General features: G+C 41.3%; 1 protein-coding gene across 1 annotated transcript in view; it reads right to left on the bottom strand.

The window, feature by feature from the left end:
* Nucleotides 1–5,612, bottom strand: part of LOC122548589 (kinesin-like protein KIF3C) — a 198,799-nt gene extending 193,187 nt beyond the window's left edge. Inside the window, exons 1-2 of the mRNA XM_043687424.1 lie at nt 4,844–5,612; nt 1,671–2,536 (exon numbers count right to left, since the gene is read on the bottom strand). Coding sequence (XP_043543359.1) covers nt 1,671–2,536; nt 4,844–5,375 — 1,398 coding nt within the window. The 5' untranslated portion in view covers nt 5,376–5,612. The remainder of the gene's footprint in view (nt 1–1,670; nt 2,537–4,843) is intronic.
* Nucleotides 5,613–18,792: the final 13,180 nt, after the last annotated feature.

Raw genomic sequence — 18,792 nt, 5'->3', positions numbered from 1 at the left:
TGCTGCCTGACTGTGGTGAAACGGTTAAAAATTATGTCCCAATACATGTGTGAATCTAACCGGAATGGAGGTGTTGCTTAGTCCCGTGTGAATCTTATTACACACCTCCCCGTGTGAATCTTCTTATCTGTATGTAACCAGAATGGAATGTGTTTTTTAGCCTTGCTCTGCTGTTCACATGAATGTTTATATCTGGAAAAGAGTATATCAGCTGGAAAAGTCTCCAGTTCGGTGAGTCTGCTCCGGGGTTACGTTTAACCGCCGAGCGTGGGTTGTTGGCAACCGCTCTACGAGAACTGACGGCTCCCAGTTCCGGTAACATGTAGAGTGAGTATAAGCCAGACCCGTTGTAAGTATGAGACCTGGTTGTGGCGACGCTGCGGGGAATAAAATGCTCATATTCTAGCAGACTCGCCTCTTGGTCGTTTGTTCTGTGTCAGACTACTCTCCTACGAACCTGACCTTGAGAATTTTTTAAAACACTGACCTGCTGCGCTTTTCCAGCAACACATTTCCAGCTCTATTAACACATTATCTAGTTACCGTTCACAAAAATATTACAATTCTTTCCTTTCAACATCTTGAAAGTGGTATAGTTAGAAATTGAACTCCTCTATGGAATTTTCAGAAAGAAAGCAATTATAGATTTTTCCTTTGAGAAAAGACAGTCATAGAGTCACAGCAGTTAATTTCTCAAACATAACCATATTTCAAAACTATACAAGATTGTATTCTACAGAAGGTATATTTTTGTTACTCGTTGTCTCCAAATGTTTTATTAACCTGGGAATGATAGTGTAAAACAGAAACAATATAACACTGGCTGACACTGGGCTGTAAGACCAGTAGGCAGAGCAATGCCTTTGTTGTCCTTGATTATTTGCTATGAAAAGGTTCTAACAAGAGAGCATTATCAATCATAAATCACTAAGCATAGATCATCAACTTACTGAACAAATGAAACATAACTTTTCCAGACCACAAACAATCTGAATCTGTATATCAGTCTAATTTTAAAATATACTGTTAAGTAGACAGAGTTCATTTTGCAGTGAAATAAACAAAAGTGTATAGATGGCCATGATTATATGAATTCAACTCTCTGAAGAAATGTCATAAACCCCTGAGTGTGAAGCTCCAGCAGATTTATATCTGGACTTGAAGACAAACATCCTCATTATCACAAAGGGATAAAATACATAATCCATTACTATAAGGTGACAAGATTATATATGGAAATAGAATACCACATTATGGAAATACTGTGTCTTCTAAAATATATCATTTCATTCATTCATTTGAGCTCTGCCCAAAGGCAAGTCATTGACTCATTGCCTGCCAAAGGTGCATCCTGAGCTGTCTTCTTGGCACCTTTTGTCAGGGGTTATTTGCATCTTACCAATTGAGCTACCTAGCTCCTCCATAACATGTACTGTACTAGCTTAATGTCATGTCCAATGAATACCCAGCTCCTTCAAAATTAACCCCACTGTAGACATATGTGAGAACAAATGCAGGTTAAAAATGTATCAATGTGAAACAACACTGTCTATGTTTCATTACATTTGTGATAAAATGAAATTTTAATACAATTTATTCTTATTTAAAAATCCAATATCCTTGAAGTTTGTAATGCAGAAATCTAAAAGCATCGTAGTTCATTGGCCTACCTTAAATTTGGCTGCTAGCTGTTCTGTGGCTTCTTGCTCCTTCTTCAGATCTTCCATCATTTTTTCTTTCTCTTCTAACAATTTCTGTTTCTCTTCTGCCACCAAATTATGATCATCTTGGATTGCTACCTTTTCTTTTTCCAAGGTCTCTTTTTGTTCTTTGAGATAATTTTCCATGTCTTTCTCAATGTTATCTTCAGTCTCCTCTCCTTCATCTGTTATCTCTTCACCCTCCAGAATGATTTTCCTTTGGCTTTTTCTTCTTTTTTTGCTCAACATTCCTCTTCTCTCCAATTGGGCCTTCAATCGTGCAATCTCTTCTTGAAATTCTCTCAACAAAGCATCTTTGGGGTCTTCATTAATCCTTGGCTTGTTTTTAATATTCTTGGTTCTGTTGGCATATCTCAATGTTATTAAGCTCTCTTCATAGTTGCAGGATGCGGGGCCGATAGTGGCCACCATAATTGTCTTTGCATTACCACCTAAGGAGTCTTCCAATAGGCGGGTTAGTTTTGAGTCTCTGTAAGGAATGTGAGTACTCTTGCCATCCACCAGTGCTGATATTACATTACCCAAAGCAGAAAGAGAAAGATTGATTTTAGTAGCTTCTTTCAAACGCTCTCCCTGGACTCCAGTTTTGCTCTGCCGCTCACTACCAGCAAGATCAACCAGATTCAACTTGCCCACTCTGATGTGATTTTCACCGTCCAGTCCAAGTTCGCTGCACTCCACAGTAACAACAAAAATGGCATGAGATCTTGAGCTGTACTCATTCATATTGGTAGATGCCACTGATCTAGTCTGGTTTCCAACATTCATTACATGTTCTATTTCCTTGACATTTTTAGTTACGAATGATGATAGGTCTGTAAATTAAGAGTCAAAACATTTGACCATATTCCACTATGTATTATAAAACATCCACTTCCCTAAATTGCACAGTTTCCCCATTTAAATTGAAAAGAGTTTGTGCTACTCACAATAGAGAAACATGCTCTTACAGGCCTTGCTTACTTTTCATGGTTTATGTTGTGTGTCATCACTCATCTTTCTACAACAAAGGAGCCATTTAATGGTATCCCCTCCCTGCAAAACAATACTATTTCATATTGAAGCTTTCATTGATGGACACTTAAAGCAAACCAAAATATTTATTTGGCAATTTGCAGAAATAAACTTCAGATTGAAAAGTGCCCAAATTGCAGATTTATTTGTATAAATTCTTCTATAAATTTAAGTTGATCTGTAGTAAAATGAATCAAGACTTTTCTGAAGTCTTGGAGTACAGGTTCATAGCTCCTTGAAAGTAGAGTTGCAGATAGATAGGATAGTGAAGAAGGCGTTTGGTATGCTTTCCTTTGTTGGTCAGAGTATTGAGTACAGGAGTTGGGAAGTCATGTTGCGGCTGTACAGGACATTAGTTAGGCCACTGTTGGAATATTGCGTGCAATTCTGCTCTCCTTCCTATCGGGAAGAAGTTGTGAAAATTGAAAGGGTTCAGAAATGACTTACAAGGATGTTGCCAGGGTTGGAGGATTTGAGCTATAGGGATAGGCTGTATAGGCTGGGGCTGTTTTCCCTGGAGCGTCGGAGGCTGAGGGGTGACCTTATAGAGGTTTACAAAATTATGAGGGGCATGGCTGGACAAATAGACAAAGTCTTTTCCCCGGGGTGGGAGAGTCCAGAATTAGAGGGCATAGGTTTAGGGTGAGAGGGGAAAGATATAAAAGAGACCGAAGGAGCAACTTTTTCACACAGAGGGTAGTGCATGTATGGAATGAGCTGCCAGAGGATGTGGTGGAGGCTGGTACAATTGCAACATTTAAGAGGCATTTGGATGGGTATATGAATAGGAAGGGTTTGGAGGGATATGGGCCGGGTGCTGGCAGGTGGCTCTAGATTGGGTTGGGATATCTGGTCGGCATGGACGGGTTGGACCAAAGGCTCTGTTTCCATGCTGTACATCTCTATGACTCGAAGTATAATTTTCAGAAGAAAGGCTTCTCCAAACGTATGCATAATTAAATGAGATTGTAAATTTTTAGAATATGTACATCAGTTAGATGAGGGCATGGATGAAGTTAGTGTTGAAAGATGTTTAGGTAATAACAAAGTAAATTTCATCAAACTCTGTTTTTCACTGAGGAACTGATTTCACTTTTCAATTGATATACAATTTTGTTCTGGCCAGTGAATCATTCTATCAATCTGTCATGAATTTGTGAAACATGAACATGTTGTGTGGGTTCATTCCACACTAGAATAAATAGGCATAACCCCAAGTCACCCATAAACACCAATAGCAATCTGCCAAGTAAAGAATGGGTCGGTGTTGGGCTTCTTTAATCTAAGGCCTGGCATGGTCGATGGAGCAGTGTACTGGAATCCCAGAAAGAAATGTACATGGGAGAATATGAAGCAAAGAAAAGAGAATTCAAATCTCAGTTTAACGGAGGTTAGTTGAGCCATTATTCAAACTACTGGACAGTTCTATCAATTACTGGCATGTTTTGTTGGAGACAATGAGCCAATGCCGATTCATAATGACATCAGCACTTTGTTGAGGACATCAAAGACCAATATTGCAGAGTCTAGTTGGCAGGAAATGACAGTGGTGAATACCAACTTATTCAATTGTATTTTTCAGCTGATTCATGGCTGAGGTAACAGGCTGAGCTAAAAGTATATTCTGGTGTTTATCGCCGTGCTAGGAGGTTGGACATCATCCAAATATAATTACTTACAGGTCCTCTGACCCACCAGATGCTGGAGTCATTTTCTTTCCTTTTATTACCATGTGTCTTTGAGTGAGATATATGTCCATCAATGATAAAGCAAAAATCTGCAAAACTGCAGCTAAAAACAAAACTGTTGACTCTGGACTTCAGGACTGTCCTGAAGCAAAAAAGATTATTAATATTTAAGAGTAGAATTATTGATTTGATTTTCAACTTCTTAACAAAACATCAATTGTTTGATGATACTGACTCCTCCCCCTCCCTCCCATGTCTTGTGAAGAAAACAAACAGATACACTGGTCTCCATCACAGCCTGGAAGACAGGCTCCTTTTCAAATCTTCACACGTTTAATCTAATCACTTGTCGTGTTTTTAATTCTTTTAATAAAACAGTTATTTGATTCACAATGTTAAAGAGGCCACCTCCTCCTTTACCTTTAATGTAAACCCCAGTTTCTGGTTTTTCTTTCAGCTCCAGCTTTTTGTTCTCATCTTTGTTGAGGAGATCCCGGATCTCCTCCTGGTAGATCTCTAGGTAGGAAGCCCTCACCAGGTACTGCTGGTCCTGGGACCGCGAGATATGGGTGAAGATGTGTTCGAATGAGTTGGGAATGATGCCTCTTTTCTCCGGCTCGGCCCACACTCCCTGCATAGTGTAGGTTTTGCCGGTGCCTGTCTGTCCATAAGCGAACACGGTGCCATTGAAACCCTGCAGCACTGAGTCTACCAGAGGGCGGACTGTCTCATCATAGAGCTCACTCTGCCGGCAGCTGCTCTCATAGACCGCATCAAACCTGAAGCTCTTGGGCAGCTCCGTGGGACTGCCTTTGGGGTTTCGGATAGACACCTGTCCCAGGTTCACATCCATCTCCACAATCTGCTCACATCCAGCCGCCTCTTCCTTCCCATTCATTGGGCGGCACCTAACAACCACCTTCACCGACTCAGAAACCTTCGCCTTGGACATTTTCTCCTGTTTTGTGGCTTTGCTCAGAATGCGGTCTCCCTCAGCCTGACACCTTTCACTGGTTGTATTGTCTCTGCAATAAAGCAATGCACCCGTTCCGCATCATCACATTGAGAGCTGCAGCTTGCACCTTACAATCCCTTACCGAGATCTCCTTTACTCGGGCACCGAGGACGCAGAGCAGAGACTCGCTGCCTGTGAGCTTCTCCCATTTGCAGCTGACAACGCCTTTGTCATTTGGATGCTGCAGGTTGTGTGATCTCAGGCTCTGTGCTGGAGCTGGGACTGACTGAAGCGACGCCACTTCTCTGAGCTCCACAGGAGGACGCCCCAAAGCTGCTGAGCATCCTCATCCAAACAGAGACCGCCCCATACAAGCGGCCCTCAGCCTGGAGAGTGTGTCGGGAAATGTAGTTACTGCTGAGAATGCAGTGGGGTGGAAATTCGGAAATCAGCTCTGACTGACTCCTCCCTCCCTCCACAGTGCAACCGCGCCACTCTCATAGCAAGTCATGGATTGGCTGATGCTATAAATTACAGTCAGGGGCTCAGAATATTCCAGAAATTAGATTTTCAAAACCCCCATTCACAATGGAAAACAAAACCCTCAATGTATAAAGATTATGGATGAAAATGTTAATATGTTTATTCATGGTAGAGTCAACTGGCAGCGCAGTGCCACATTAGCTTCCCTGTTGGAGTCTGGTCACTGCTGTTAGGTCAGAAAATGCAGCTGCCATTCACATCCAGCAAGGCCCCACAAGCCCCAAATAAATCACTACAACCAGACTTTTTTGTTTTTGGCAATATAGGATCCAGGACAAATATTCCCAAGCACAATGTGAACCTTCTCTGGTCTTCTAGAATCTTACTGCATCAAGCAAATTAATGAAAAGATTAATGAAAAGTTCTTGAAGTATATAAAAGGGAAAGAATAACTAGAGAGAGAATAGAACCCCTCAAGGACCAAAGTGAACACGTGTGTGTGGCACTGCAGCAGATGCGCGAGATCCTCAATGAATATTTCTCCTGTGTGTTTACTGCAGAGAAAGACACAAAGACCTGGTGATATCTTGGGGACAGTCCATCTTACAGTCGAGGAGGTTTTAGACATATTCAAATGTATGAAGGTGAATAAATCTCTTGGTTCTGACCACATATATCCAAGAATGTTGCAAGAGGCTGGAGAAGCAAATACAGGGGACCTGGCTGATATTTTTGCATCATCGTTAGCCACAGATGAGGTCGTGGAAGACTGGAGGGTAGCAAATGTTGTGCCCTTATTCAAGAAGGGCTGCAAAGAAAAGCCTGGGAACTATAGACCAGTAAGCCTAACATCTGTGGTAAGTAAGTTACTTGAGAAGATTCTGAGATAAGATATACACGCATTTGGAAAGACAGGGTTTGATTTGGAGTAGTCAGCATGGCTTTGTGAGTGGGAGATTATGCCTCACAAATTTGCTGGGAGTTCTTTGATGAGGTGACCAGGAAGGTTGACGAGGGCAGGCAATAAATGTAGGCCTTTGATAAGGTTCCACATGGTAAGCTGCTGTGCAAAGTTAGATCATATGGAATCCAGGGCGAGCTGGCAAATTGGATACACAATTGGCTTGATAGCAGGAAGCAGAGGGTAATAGTGGAAGGAAGCTTGACAGACTGGAGACCTGTGACTAGTGAAGTGCCTCAGGGGTTGGCACTGGGCCCATTGCTGTTTGGACACCACAGGAAATGATATCATCAACCCAAAGAAACCCAAACATATAAATAGAAAGCAGGAATTATCAGCAGTGCGTTGCCTGAGGCCCACTGAAGATGTTATCTAGTATGGTAACGAAACATCTGGAAATGAATCTTCCCGCTCAGCGAGCAAACCTACATCCAGAACCTCACCCTGAGCTACAAATCTTCTTAAAACTCGCTAAGTGAAGAGGTTTATCAGAAATTGTAACAGGACCTTGATCAGCTGGTGAAGTGGGCTGAGAAATAGCAAATGGAGTTTAACATTGTTAAAAATCACACAACACCAGGTTATAGTCCAACAGGTTTAATTGGAAGCACATTAGCTTTCGGAGCGACGCTCCTTCATCAGGTGATTGTGGAGGGCTCGATCGTAACACAGAATTTATAGCTCCAATTAAACCTGTTGGACTATAACCTGGTGTTGTGTCATTTTTAACTTTGTACACCCCAGTTCAACACCGGCATCTCCGAATCAGGAGTTTAACATGGATGTGTGAGATCTTGTATTTTGGAAAGTTAAATCAAGGTGGGAGTTTCATGCTGAATGGTAAAGTCGCAAGGTGTAGTGGAATAGAGGGACCTTGGAGTTCAGGTACACGGTTCTCTGAAAGTGGGATCGCAGGTAGACAGGGCAGTGAAGAAGGCTTTTGGCACATTGGCCTTCATCAGTCAGGGCATTGAGTAAAGAAGTTGGGGAGTTAGGTTGCAGCTATACAAGACGTTGGCAAGGCCACACTTGGAGTATTGTATTCAGTTTTGGTCACCTTACTATAGGAAGGATATTATTAGACTGAAAAGAGTGCAGAAGAAATTTACAAGGATGTTGCCAGGACTCAATGGTCTGAGTTATAGGGAGAGGTTGGACAAGCTAGGATTTTTTTCTTTAGAGCGTAGGAGACTGAGGGGTGATTTTATAGAGGTGTAAAAGATCATGAGAGGAATGGATAGCATGGTTGCATTCAGTCTTCTTCCCAGGGTTGGGGAATGGAGGACTAGAGGGCATCAGTGTAAGGTTAGAGGGGAAAGAATAAAAGGGAACCTGAGGGGCAATGTTTTTACATAGACAGTGGTACGCATATGGAATGAGCTGCCAGCGGAAGTAATCGAGACGGGTACATTAACAACATTTAAAAGGCATTTGATCAAATACATGGATAGGAAATGATTAGAAGCATATAGGCCACGTGCAGGGAAATGGGGTTAGCGTGGATGGACATCGATGAAGGGCTTTTGCCTGAAACATCGATTTTCCTGCTCCTCGGATGCTGCCTGACCTGCTGTTCTTTTCCAGCACCACTCTGATCTAGATTTTGGTCAGCATGGACCAGTTTGGCTGAAGGGCTGGTCTCCGTGCTATAGGTAAAAACAATGACTGCAGATGCTGGAAACCAGATTCTGGATTAGTGGTGCTGGAAGAGCACAGCAGTTCAGGCAGCTCCGTGCTATAGGACTCTATGACTCTATGATTCATCAGTTGTGAAGGACTTGGTTTTTATATTAGTCCCACTATTGCCTGTCAGTACTTTTAAAGTTTCTCCAGTTTGGCCACAGTGTAAATCCTTTCATAACACTCTGAAATGTTTTAATGCCAGGGACTCCTTTTGTTGTAAAAGTACAATATGTGTTCCTTAGCACACCTCCACAGTTGGCAGCTGCTTAATGTAGAGGTACGGTATCATTATTTATCATCCTACCAATGACAATAATTCATCCCTTTCTACTAGTGGGGGGGGTGCTGACTTAAGAACATAGAATAGCACAGCACAGGCCCTTCGGTCCTTGATGTTGTGCTGACCTGCAAATTTAATCTGATGTCTATCTAACCTACACTGTCCCATTATTATCCATATGTATACCCAATGCCCATTTAAATGCCCTTATCAGAAGTGCTTCGCCTGAGGCCCACTTAAGATGTTACCTAGTAAGTGATGAAACGTCTGGAAATGAACCTTTCAACTCAGCGAGCAAACCTACATCCAGAACCTCAACCAGAGCTACAAATCTTCTTAAAACTCGCTAATAAAAGAAGTTTATCAGAAATTGTAACAGGACCTTGATCAGCTGGGCAAGTATGCCAGGAAATGCAGTTTGGATTAGAAACTGGCTTTCTGTAAGAAGGCAACAAGTGGTGGTTGATGGAAAATATTCAGCCTGGAGTCTGGTTACTTGTGGTGTGCCACAAGGATTTGTTTTGGACTACTGCTGTTTGTCATTTTTATAAATGATCTGGAGGTGGGTGTAGAAGGATGGGTTAGTAAATTTGCAGATGACACTAAGATAGGTAGAGTCGTGGATGGTGTCGAAAGATGTAATTGGTTACAGATGGACATAGATAAGATGCAAAGCTGGGCTTAGAAGTGGCAAATGGAGTTTAATAAAATATAACCCTTGTTGTTGTCTCTGACTCTATGTATCTATGATATGCAACATAATTAAGATCCAAAGATGTGTTAGGTGAAGTTGTTATGGACTAGGCCAGACCACTCAAAACATTCTTAAACAGACAGCTCAGACCATAACTTTGTTATTTGTTTCAGTAAGTGTACAGTGAACATTACCCGGAGTAAGTTAGCTGGTGGACTACCAGGTTTTAAAACAGACAAAACTTTATTCACAAAATTACACAATAAGACACAAAGAACAAAATAAAGAACCCCTACACAACTGACTCTGTCCAAACTAAACTAAATTATTATGCTGTTCTGAATATACACAACAGTCCCAATAAGCAAACTCCCTTAAAAAACAGTAAAAATGGAACAAATGCTTACAGGTTGAAGTTGGAAGGGCAGAAGGAGAGAGAGAGATTTGCAGCCTGTTTCCACACAGCTGAACTCCTAACTAGTTCTGGACTGAACTCAGCCAGGCAGCTGACCACTCCGCTTTCATTATCCAAGTCCCTTCTAAAACATGACCACTTTGGCCTGAAGTCTCATCTGTTTACATATAAACAAAAGGCCTCTCAATACCTTTCTCATCTCTGTACCAAACTAGTCTCCTCGGAGCTGGGAGAGTTTTATGACCCCTCTGTAAAAAAAGGACACATTACCCTTGAGAAAAGGAATAGCTTTTAGAAAAAAAGGTCCAGCTTTGTGACTAAGTACTTTTCAACATTGTTATTGTTCTATTAAACTGACAGAAAACAAAGAAAATTTACAGCCCAGGAATAGGCCCTTCGGTCCTCCAAGCCTGAGCCAATCCAAATGTACTGTCTAAACCTGTCGGTCAATTCCTAAGCATCTGTATCCCTCTGCTCCCCACCTACTCATGCATCTGTCTAGGTGCACCTATAATGAATCTACCGTGCCTGCCTCTACCACCTCTGCTGGCAACGCGTTCCAAATGCCCACCGCCCTCTGTGTGAAGTACTTGCCGCGTGTATCCTCCTTAAAGTTTCCACCTCTCACCTTGAAAGCGTGACCTCTCATTATTGAATCCTTCACCCTGGGAAAAGCTTATCTCTATCCACCCTGTCTATACCCTTCATGATTTTATAAACCTCAATCAGGTCCCCCCTCAATCTCATTTTTTCTAATAAAAATAAACCTAACCTGCTCAACCTCTCTTCATAGCTAGCACCTTCCATACCAGGCAACATCCTCGTAATGGAAATGTGTTGCTGGAAAAGCGCAGCAGGTCAGGCAGCATCTAGGGAACAGGAGAATCGACGTTTCGGGCATTAGCCCTTCTTCAGGAAGAAGGGCTAATGCCCGAAATGTCGATTCTCCTGTTCCCTAGATGCTGCCTGACCTGCTGCGCTTTTCCAGCAACACATTTCCATCTCTGATCTCCAGCATCTGCAGACCTCACTTTCTCCTCAAAGAGAACATCCTCGTAAACCTTCTCTGCACCCTCTCCAAAGCATCCACATTCTTTGTGTAATGTGGCGACCAGAACTGTACACTGTATTCTAAATGTGGTCGAACCAATGTCTTGTACAATGTTAACAGGACCTGCCAGCTCCTATACTCAATATCCCAATCTCAAAAACAAATCAGGCGAATTCGTGGGATTTTAATTGTGACTGTGTGATACACGGTGCAAAAGCCAACAAGAACAATGACACAGGAGGGAAATGCACAACTCAATTGGAAGGTAGGCTTCCATTCATTTTCTACTAAAGGATACACACTTCAGTAAAGAAGGAAGTTTTCTTAGAATGAAAAATGATTGTAGCCATTGGAGTAGCACCCAAAGGTTTACAGTAAATTTTAGTTGGCTGCTTTCTTCAACTCACCAACTCCTTGTTCTTGCTTTTCTAAATTGATAGGGGGGGCTATTAGATCAATTCTTTAGGTGTGAACTTAACATCAATTAGAAGAACAACAAATAACTAGGAAACTTGAACAGTGCAGCTCTAAACTGGTTAGATGTGTGTAAGGTTTTCACTCTAAGAAAATGTAGAAGAAATTCTACTTTGAACATATAAATAACGTAAATTAATCAAAACATTTAAATGTTTCTCCATAATTTCAACTCAATAAAGGAGTAATAATGGCATGTTTGCTGACGATCATGAGAGATCCAGGTACAAAAGCAGTATTGTGTAGCAATAAGTGTCATTATCAAAGTGTATTGTGTCTGTGAATACATTCTTGGTATGCAGTAATAATCCAAAGATTTAAAATAAAATAAAACTAATGTGTCAGGAAATGAAAGAGGAAGGAACAACCATGACCAATTGTGATAATGAATAACTCATTTCATCATAAAGCAATGGAAATTCCAGGCTTTCATACTTTCTAAACACATTCTGAATTCATGTGTGCATTTCCAGTTAATAACAATTAAATTAAAAAAAAATTAATTTTTGGTTATTGCTCCATGCTAAAGCAGAAAATTTAAACTGTCAAATTTACCAAATGAATGGTATTAAATACATCAAATAGATCCAGGATAAATGATCTTATTTGACATGTTGTATTCTCTTCTCTCATTCTCCTTTCTCTATGTTTAATAACGCTGCTTGCTTTGAATTATTAACATGGGTTCATATTGCTAATTTCTTTATGCTTACAGTACATTGCAAGAACAATCAAGAGAGCAGAAATATTTACTTTTATCTGTATGATCTCTAAAGTTTAGCAATTTGGCAAAATATATTTTTCCATTACTATTTTTGATGCTGCTCACTACACCAATATTGCAGTGATTGTCAAATTCCACACCATAACAGGAGAACATCAGGCACATATCAGGAGTGTGATGGAATATTCTCTACTTGCCAGCATGAGTGTAGCTCCAACAGTCAAGGTCAATACCATCAAGGGCAAAGCAGCTCTCCTGATTGACACCCCCACCCTCCTCTAGCTTATCTCTAGCTTCAGGCTCTCTGCCTTTATTCCTGATGAAGGGCTTTTGCCCGAAACGTCGATTTCGCTGCTCCTTGGATGCTGCCTGAACTGCTGTGCTCTTCCAGCACCACTAACCCAGAACCCTATCTGACACCTTTAACATTCACTCTCTCTACCACTGACACATAGTGACATCCACGTTTACAATCTACATGATGCACTGCAACACGATGTCCTGATGAAGGGCTTACACCCAAAACATCGATCCTCCTGCTCCTCAGATGCTGCCTGACTTACTGGGGGCTTTTTCAGTACCACACTCTCAGCACTGCAACAATTCACCAAGGCTCCTTGCACTGCACCTTACAACTTCGCAATCATAATCATCCAAAAGGACAGGCAGCAGAATATGGGAATGTGCTCCACCAACTGCATGTTTCCACTCCAAGTTACATATCATCCTCCCTTGGCACTATATCAACTTTCATTCAGTGTCATTAGGTCAAAATCCTAAAACTACTCCCTAACAGTATTATGGGTTTAAAGTACGGCACATATACTGCAGCAGTTCCAGACAGCGGCTCACCACCAATTTTTCAAGGGCAATTAGGAATGGGCAATCAATGCTGGCCAAGCCAGCGATGCATATATCCTATGAATGAAATTTAAAGAGAAAAGTGAAATGAGCCTGTCCTCAGAGTCAAGCTGAGGGGAAATTTGCAAAGACTTCAGTATTATATATCATTAAAACATACAAACCTAATATTAACTACAATTGTGTCAGTAATTATATGTTGGGTTTTGTTTTCTAGTTTAAATAAAATTATCAACAGCATATAATTAACCTGTAATTGTTCAAATTGTGCAGCTAATAAACGTAGAATCGTGGCTGAAGTAAGCAGAAAATTAGAAATTACAGTTTTTTATTTGGAGAATCCAGTGTTTCCTGAGCATCACATATCTGGTCCATTTTATTCTAATACTCATGTTAGCAATGAAATAAAAATAAAAAAGTGAAAGGATGAAGAAAGATCATTGTGCACAGTTATTTGTGCTGACATTGGCTTGAACATGAAACTGAAAAGATGTGAAAACTTTAAAGATTTGATTTCAAAAATTCAATCTATTTTTCCTTTTTTGAATCGACCAACATTGATCAGCCTGATACAAACCCAAGAGCTCTGGTTAACAACCTTTCAGGTGCTCCCTCATTTTTTTGAAGTAAGACACAGATGGTCATAGTTTTCCATCAGGTTGGCATTTAAGCAATAGATTGCAATAATGTATTTATACTGGCGAATCAATTTACTATTTTAAATTTTGTGGCGTTTTTGACAATCATTTTAACAGTATTTGAATATATGGTCAAGAAATTGTCTGATGTTCACACAGTAAATGCTTATCCAGATTTTCTGACTCATGGTTAAATCAAATGTTTTCCCTATTTCACAAGTTGTACCACATCTATTGTATTCTTCTATGATCTCTTTCTATCACTTTGATCTTCTCCTGATGTGAGTTTGCACCTCAAAAAAAGGGAATCTCTCTTTTTGTCTTTCTTTCCATGGTGAATATCCATTGTTTATCCTTTAATGTTGTGTACCTGTGACTTAGTAATGTTAATTCCCAATCTTGCACATTAACAGCTTTCTGTGTTGACTGCTCCTCAGCTTCCCACTTGCCTGTGAATTACATGGAGAACCTGTGACCTGTTTTATAGCTGCCTCTCTCATGAATTGAACTCCTTGCATTCTTTAACAGAGATCTGGTGACCCTCAGGTTAAACTTACTACCAGGTGCCTTGGCTCTCTCTCTCTCTAATGAGAGAGCAGTCCTGTGTCCTCCAGGATTATGGTGATTTTCACCTTTTCAGAACAGTGGAAAATGAGGAAGGTTTTGCCAATATTTTCAGTTATAATGTGCACATCTGGAGAGGGATCATGGTCTTTGTCTCCAATATGAGGGCCATATTCTCTCATGTCTTTGTACTGATTTTTGCTTCCATAGAAAGAACAGCCTCTTGTACTGAGCATCAGCTGCAGCCATCGACTAGTGTTTGTTGGGTCTTGCCTGAACATTCAGACTGCCATCTTAAACAGAAGGCAATATATTTCCAAGTCAGGATGGTGAGCGGCTTGGATGGGAATCTGCGGATGGTAATGCTCCCATGTATCTGCTGCCCTTGTCCTTCTAGATGGAAGTAGTTGTGGGTTTGGAAGGTACTGTCTAAGGATCTTTGGTCAAAGGATCTGATCCACCTTGCAGATAGTACTCACTGCAATTATTGAGTGCCGTTGATGGAGAGCATGAATGTTTGTGGATGTGGGACCAATCAAGTGGAATGCTTTGTCCTGGATGGTGTCAAGCTTCTTGAGTATTGTTGGAACTGCCCCCATCCAGGCAAGTGGGGAGTATTTCATCACACTCCTGACTTGTGCCTTGTTGATGGTGGACAGGCTTTGGAGAGTCAGAAGGTGAGTTAGGATTACAAGCTTTGGACATAGATACAGCAACACATTATCATTCTGGATTATTCCAGGCTGCTGCATACTGAAAGGTGCTCCCTGATTTGTTAAGCATCTCCTGCAAACTGGAGGTTTTTTTTGCTCAACTCCTTTCTCTGTGAAAAGATAGGCATTCCAGAAAAGGGCTGCTGCTACTGGTTCCTCACCAGAGGTGCAGGGTAAAGGTGAGTAACTGCCGCTCTCCCCCACCACCCCTATACCAAACTTACAATCGACACTGGGAAGTATAGGTCAAGTGGAGTAGTAGGAATGTCCTTCAAATGTTGGAAACTACATCTAAAGCATTGAATGTACAGTATCAGAACCAATCCTGTAACAAATGCCTTTCACCAAGGCAAGGAAGCAAGTGCACAGTCTCAGTATTTATTCTTTTTTCTTGCCTATCACTTGTTCAACCCCTTCTCTTGTTGACCTCTTATCTTGATTCCCCAGTAAGTTCAACAAAGCTTGGGAAATCTGTATAGGCATGCTTTTACTCAGAAATTTGTTTTGAAGCACATGATTAAAAAATCAGTTTGCATATAAAAATTGTAACCCAGTTGACCACAGAGGTTTCCTGCATCTTGTTGGTCACAGTAAATTTAACTGGAGAGTTATTCCTGGTGTCACAGTCGATGTTTCTCCTACCATTCAGACCATCTGAAACTATTACATTGCATTTTGTGAGAACTTGCTTTCTGCAAACTGGCTGCCAGGTTTCTTACAACAGGTTTCCTGAAGGAGGGTCACACCTGAAACATTGATTTCTCCACCTCCTGGTGCTGCCTGACTTGCTGTGGTCTTCCAGCCTCCTGATTGTCTACCTTGGTTTCTTACAACAGCGACTAAACTTTGAAAGTACTTCATTGGCTGTAAAATCTTTGGTATATGCTGAGATTATAAAGACACCTTTTATGATCATCCTGATAGCCCTTCCTTTATGCTGTACAATTGAAAGCATAGAATGCAGAATTGGGATGCTTCTGGGGTAATATTTCAGTCATTTCATAACATGTTACCATTGAATCGGCTGTCTCAATTTCACTTCAGAATCAGAGTACCCATGTGCACAAATACTCTGTCAATGTGATGTTTGGAGACCTCTGACTGCAGATGCAGGTGTCTGTTTTCAACAACCTCCAGTGCTGTATTTTTTTCTACTTCCAGACACCTTATAACTGGAACTTTTGATGCCAGAGAGCAACAAACATGTAATCATTGGCACAGGTATTCAAGGCAGCTTAAAAGCCAGCAGAAAAAGCAAAGAAAAATGAGAGAAAAACAGTGCCAAGTGGATGTATATATTAGGCTGCTTTATATCAGCCAAGTGGATTTCCTGACTGGAGCCTATTGACATAAAATTTATTACCTTGCAATCCTGAATTCTTATTATAGGCATTTTATTCCAGCAGTACTACAAGGCTGATCTCTATCCAACAAAGTGGAAAAGTACCCAGGTATCACTGTACACACAAAAAAAAGGAACAAATCTAATCGGGGAAATTATTGCACAGTCAACTGTCAGTAAGTTGACAGAAGAGACCATTGATAGTGCAACTTGATAGAACTAATTCACCAATAACCTGTTCACAGATACCAAGTTTGGTCCATACAGATCTGATCCAGAACCTCACTATAGACTAACTTATATCTGGACTAAAGAGTTAAATTATGGATTTTCTGTGAGAGTGACGGCTTTTCATATCAGGCAGCATTTGGTTACTTACGAATTGAAGGAGACCTTAATAAATTTGAAGTCCATAAGAATCAGCAGGAAAGTAGTTCACTGGATGGAGTGATAGATGGTTGTTGGAGACCAAACATCTCAAACCCAGGACATCAGTGTCAGAGATCCTCAGGTTAGTATCTTTTTTGATCAGATTAGATTACTTACAGTGTGGAAACAGACCCTTCGGCCCAACAAGTCCACACCGACCTGCCGAAGTGCAACTCATCCAGACCCATTCCCCAACATTTACCCCTTCACCTAACACTACGAGCAATTTAGCATGGCCAATTCACCTAACCTGCACATTTTTGGACTGTGGGAGGAAACCGGAACACGCGGAGGAAACCCATGCAGACATGGGGAGAATGAGGCGGGAATTGAACCTGGGTCTCTGGCACTGTGAGGTAGCAGTGCTAACCACTGAGCCACCGTGCCGCCCCATGTACCCTTGGGTACATTCTTTTCAGCTGCTTTATAAATTAACTTCCTTCCTTTGTAAGGTAAGGGTGGCGGTGCTCACTGATGATTGCAAGTAGCCAGTTCCCTTTTCAACTCCTCAAATTATGAAAGTTCTTTTACCACCAGCACACAATAGCTGCAGTGTGTACCATCCAGAAGACCCCCTGAAACATCACCAAAGCTTCTTTGACTGCACCTTCTAGTACTTGTTGATAGATACAAGAAAATGTCATACTTACAACTCGCATGCAACTTTGACTTGGAACTATGTTGCTATTCCATCATTGTTGCTGAATCGCACCCCTGGAACACTCTCCCTGACAGCATTGTGGGTGTACCCCCAGCACGTGGACAGTAGCATTCAAGAAGCAGGTTTACCCCCATAGTGTGTAGGAGCCTTCAGAGATGAACAGCAAATACCAGGCATTGCCCATATCATCTGAATGAATGATTGAAGCAAAATAGATGGGCAGGGGTCATAACTATGACTAACACAGCAAAACAGCTAAAAAAAGGATAAGGAAGGCAGGTTCACATTATTATAATATTGTAAACATCTTATTCTATGCCTTTTACATATCAATGACCTTCTCCAATCTTCATTCAACCTTATTTATTTTTTATTCAGTTATTCCAGGTCTATATGTCAGCTTCATTCAGATCACTGAATTACTGTATGCTCCCCAATAAAGCCGTGAAACTTTTGAGATTAATAATATAACATTTTTTGGCCACAATACATCTGGGCACTGACCATAAGGCCAGCAATGTGCTTTTTGTGCTGGCTGGTCACTTTGAAGAACCCCATGACTAATCAAATATTGTATACACTTTGGGGTAACAATGACTTGGTGTCCATAGTTGAAAAGAGGTGGGTAATAAAATGGTAGCCAATTTTCCAACTCTCTTAATTTTTATTTCTATCAAAATCTGTTACACTGCTCCATGGGCAGTCTGGCTCTGACACCTGTATGCACCTCCAGCAGACCCATGAAGATCGAGACATATGTTGCTATCGAGAGAAACTTGAACACATGCGAGTCAATTTATGCCATCCTATTAATACTAGGCCCATAGCTAGGGCTGTCTCTAATCCAAACGAATGGCAGATCTAGGAATCCCAGCAACATTCAAGGGAGATGTTTCTTGCATAACTCCCATGAGGATCTGAACTAGAGTCTTGGAGTCATAGAGATGTACAGCATGGAAACAGACCCTTCGGTCCAACCTATCCACGCCGACCATATATCCCAACCCAATCTAGTCCCACCTGCCAGCACCCAGCCCATATCCCTCCAAACCCTTCCTATTCATATACCCATCCAAATACCTCTTAAATGTTACAATTGTACCAGCCTCCACCACATCCTCTGGCAGCTCAATCCAGACACGTACCACCGTCTGCGTGAAAAAGTTGCCTCTTAGGTCTCTTTTATATCGTTCCCCTCTCACCCTAAACCTATGCCCTCTAGTTCTGGACTCTCCGAGCCCAGTGGAAAGACTTTGCCTATTTACCCTATCCATGCCCCTCATAATTTTGTAAACCTCTATAAGGTCACCTCTCAGTCTCCGACGCTCCAGGGAAAACAGCCCCAGCCTGTTCAGCCTCTCCCCATAGCTCAAATCCTCCAACCCTGGCAACATCCTTGTAAATCTTTTCTGAACCCTTTCAAGTTTCACAACATCTTTCC

Source organism: Chiloscyllium plagiosum, chromosome 3 (genome assembly GCF_004010195.1).
Source record: "Chiloscyllium plagiosum isolate BGI_BamShark_2017 chromosome 3, ASM401019v2, whole genome shotgun sequence".
In the NCBI taxonomy this organism is placed as follows: domain Eukaryota; kingdom Metazoa; phylum Chordata; class Chondrichthyes; order Orectolobiformes; family Hemiscylliidae; genus Chiloscyllium; species Chiloscyllium plagiosum.
Note: the sequence above shows the minus strand (reverse complement) of the source record. Positions and strands in the feature narration are given on the sequence as shown.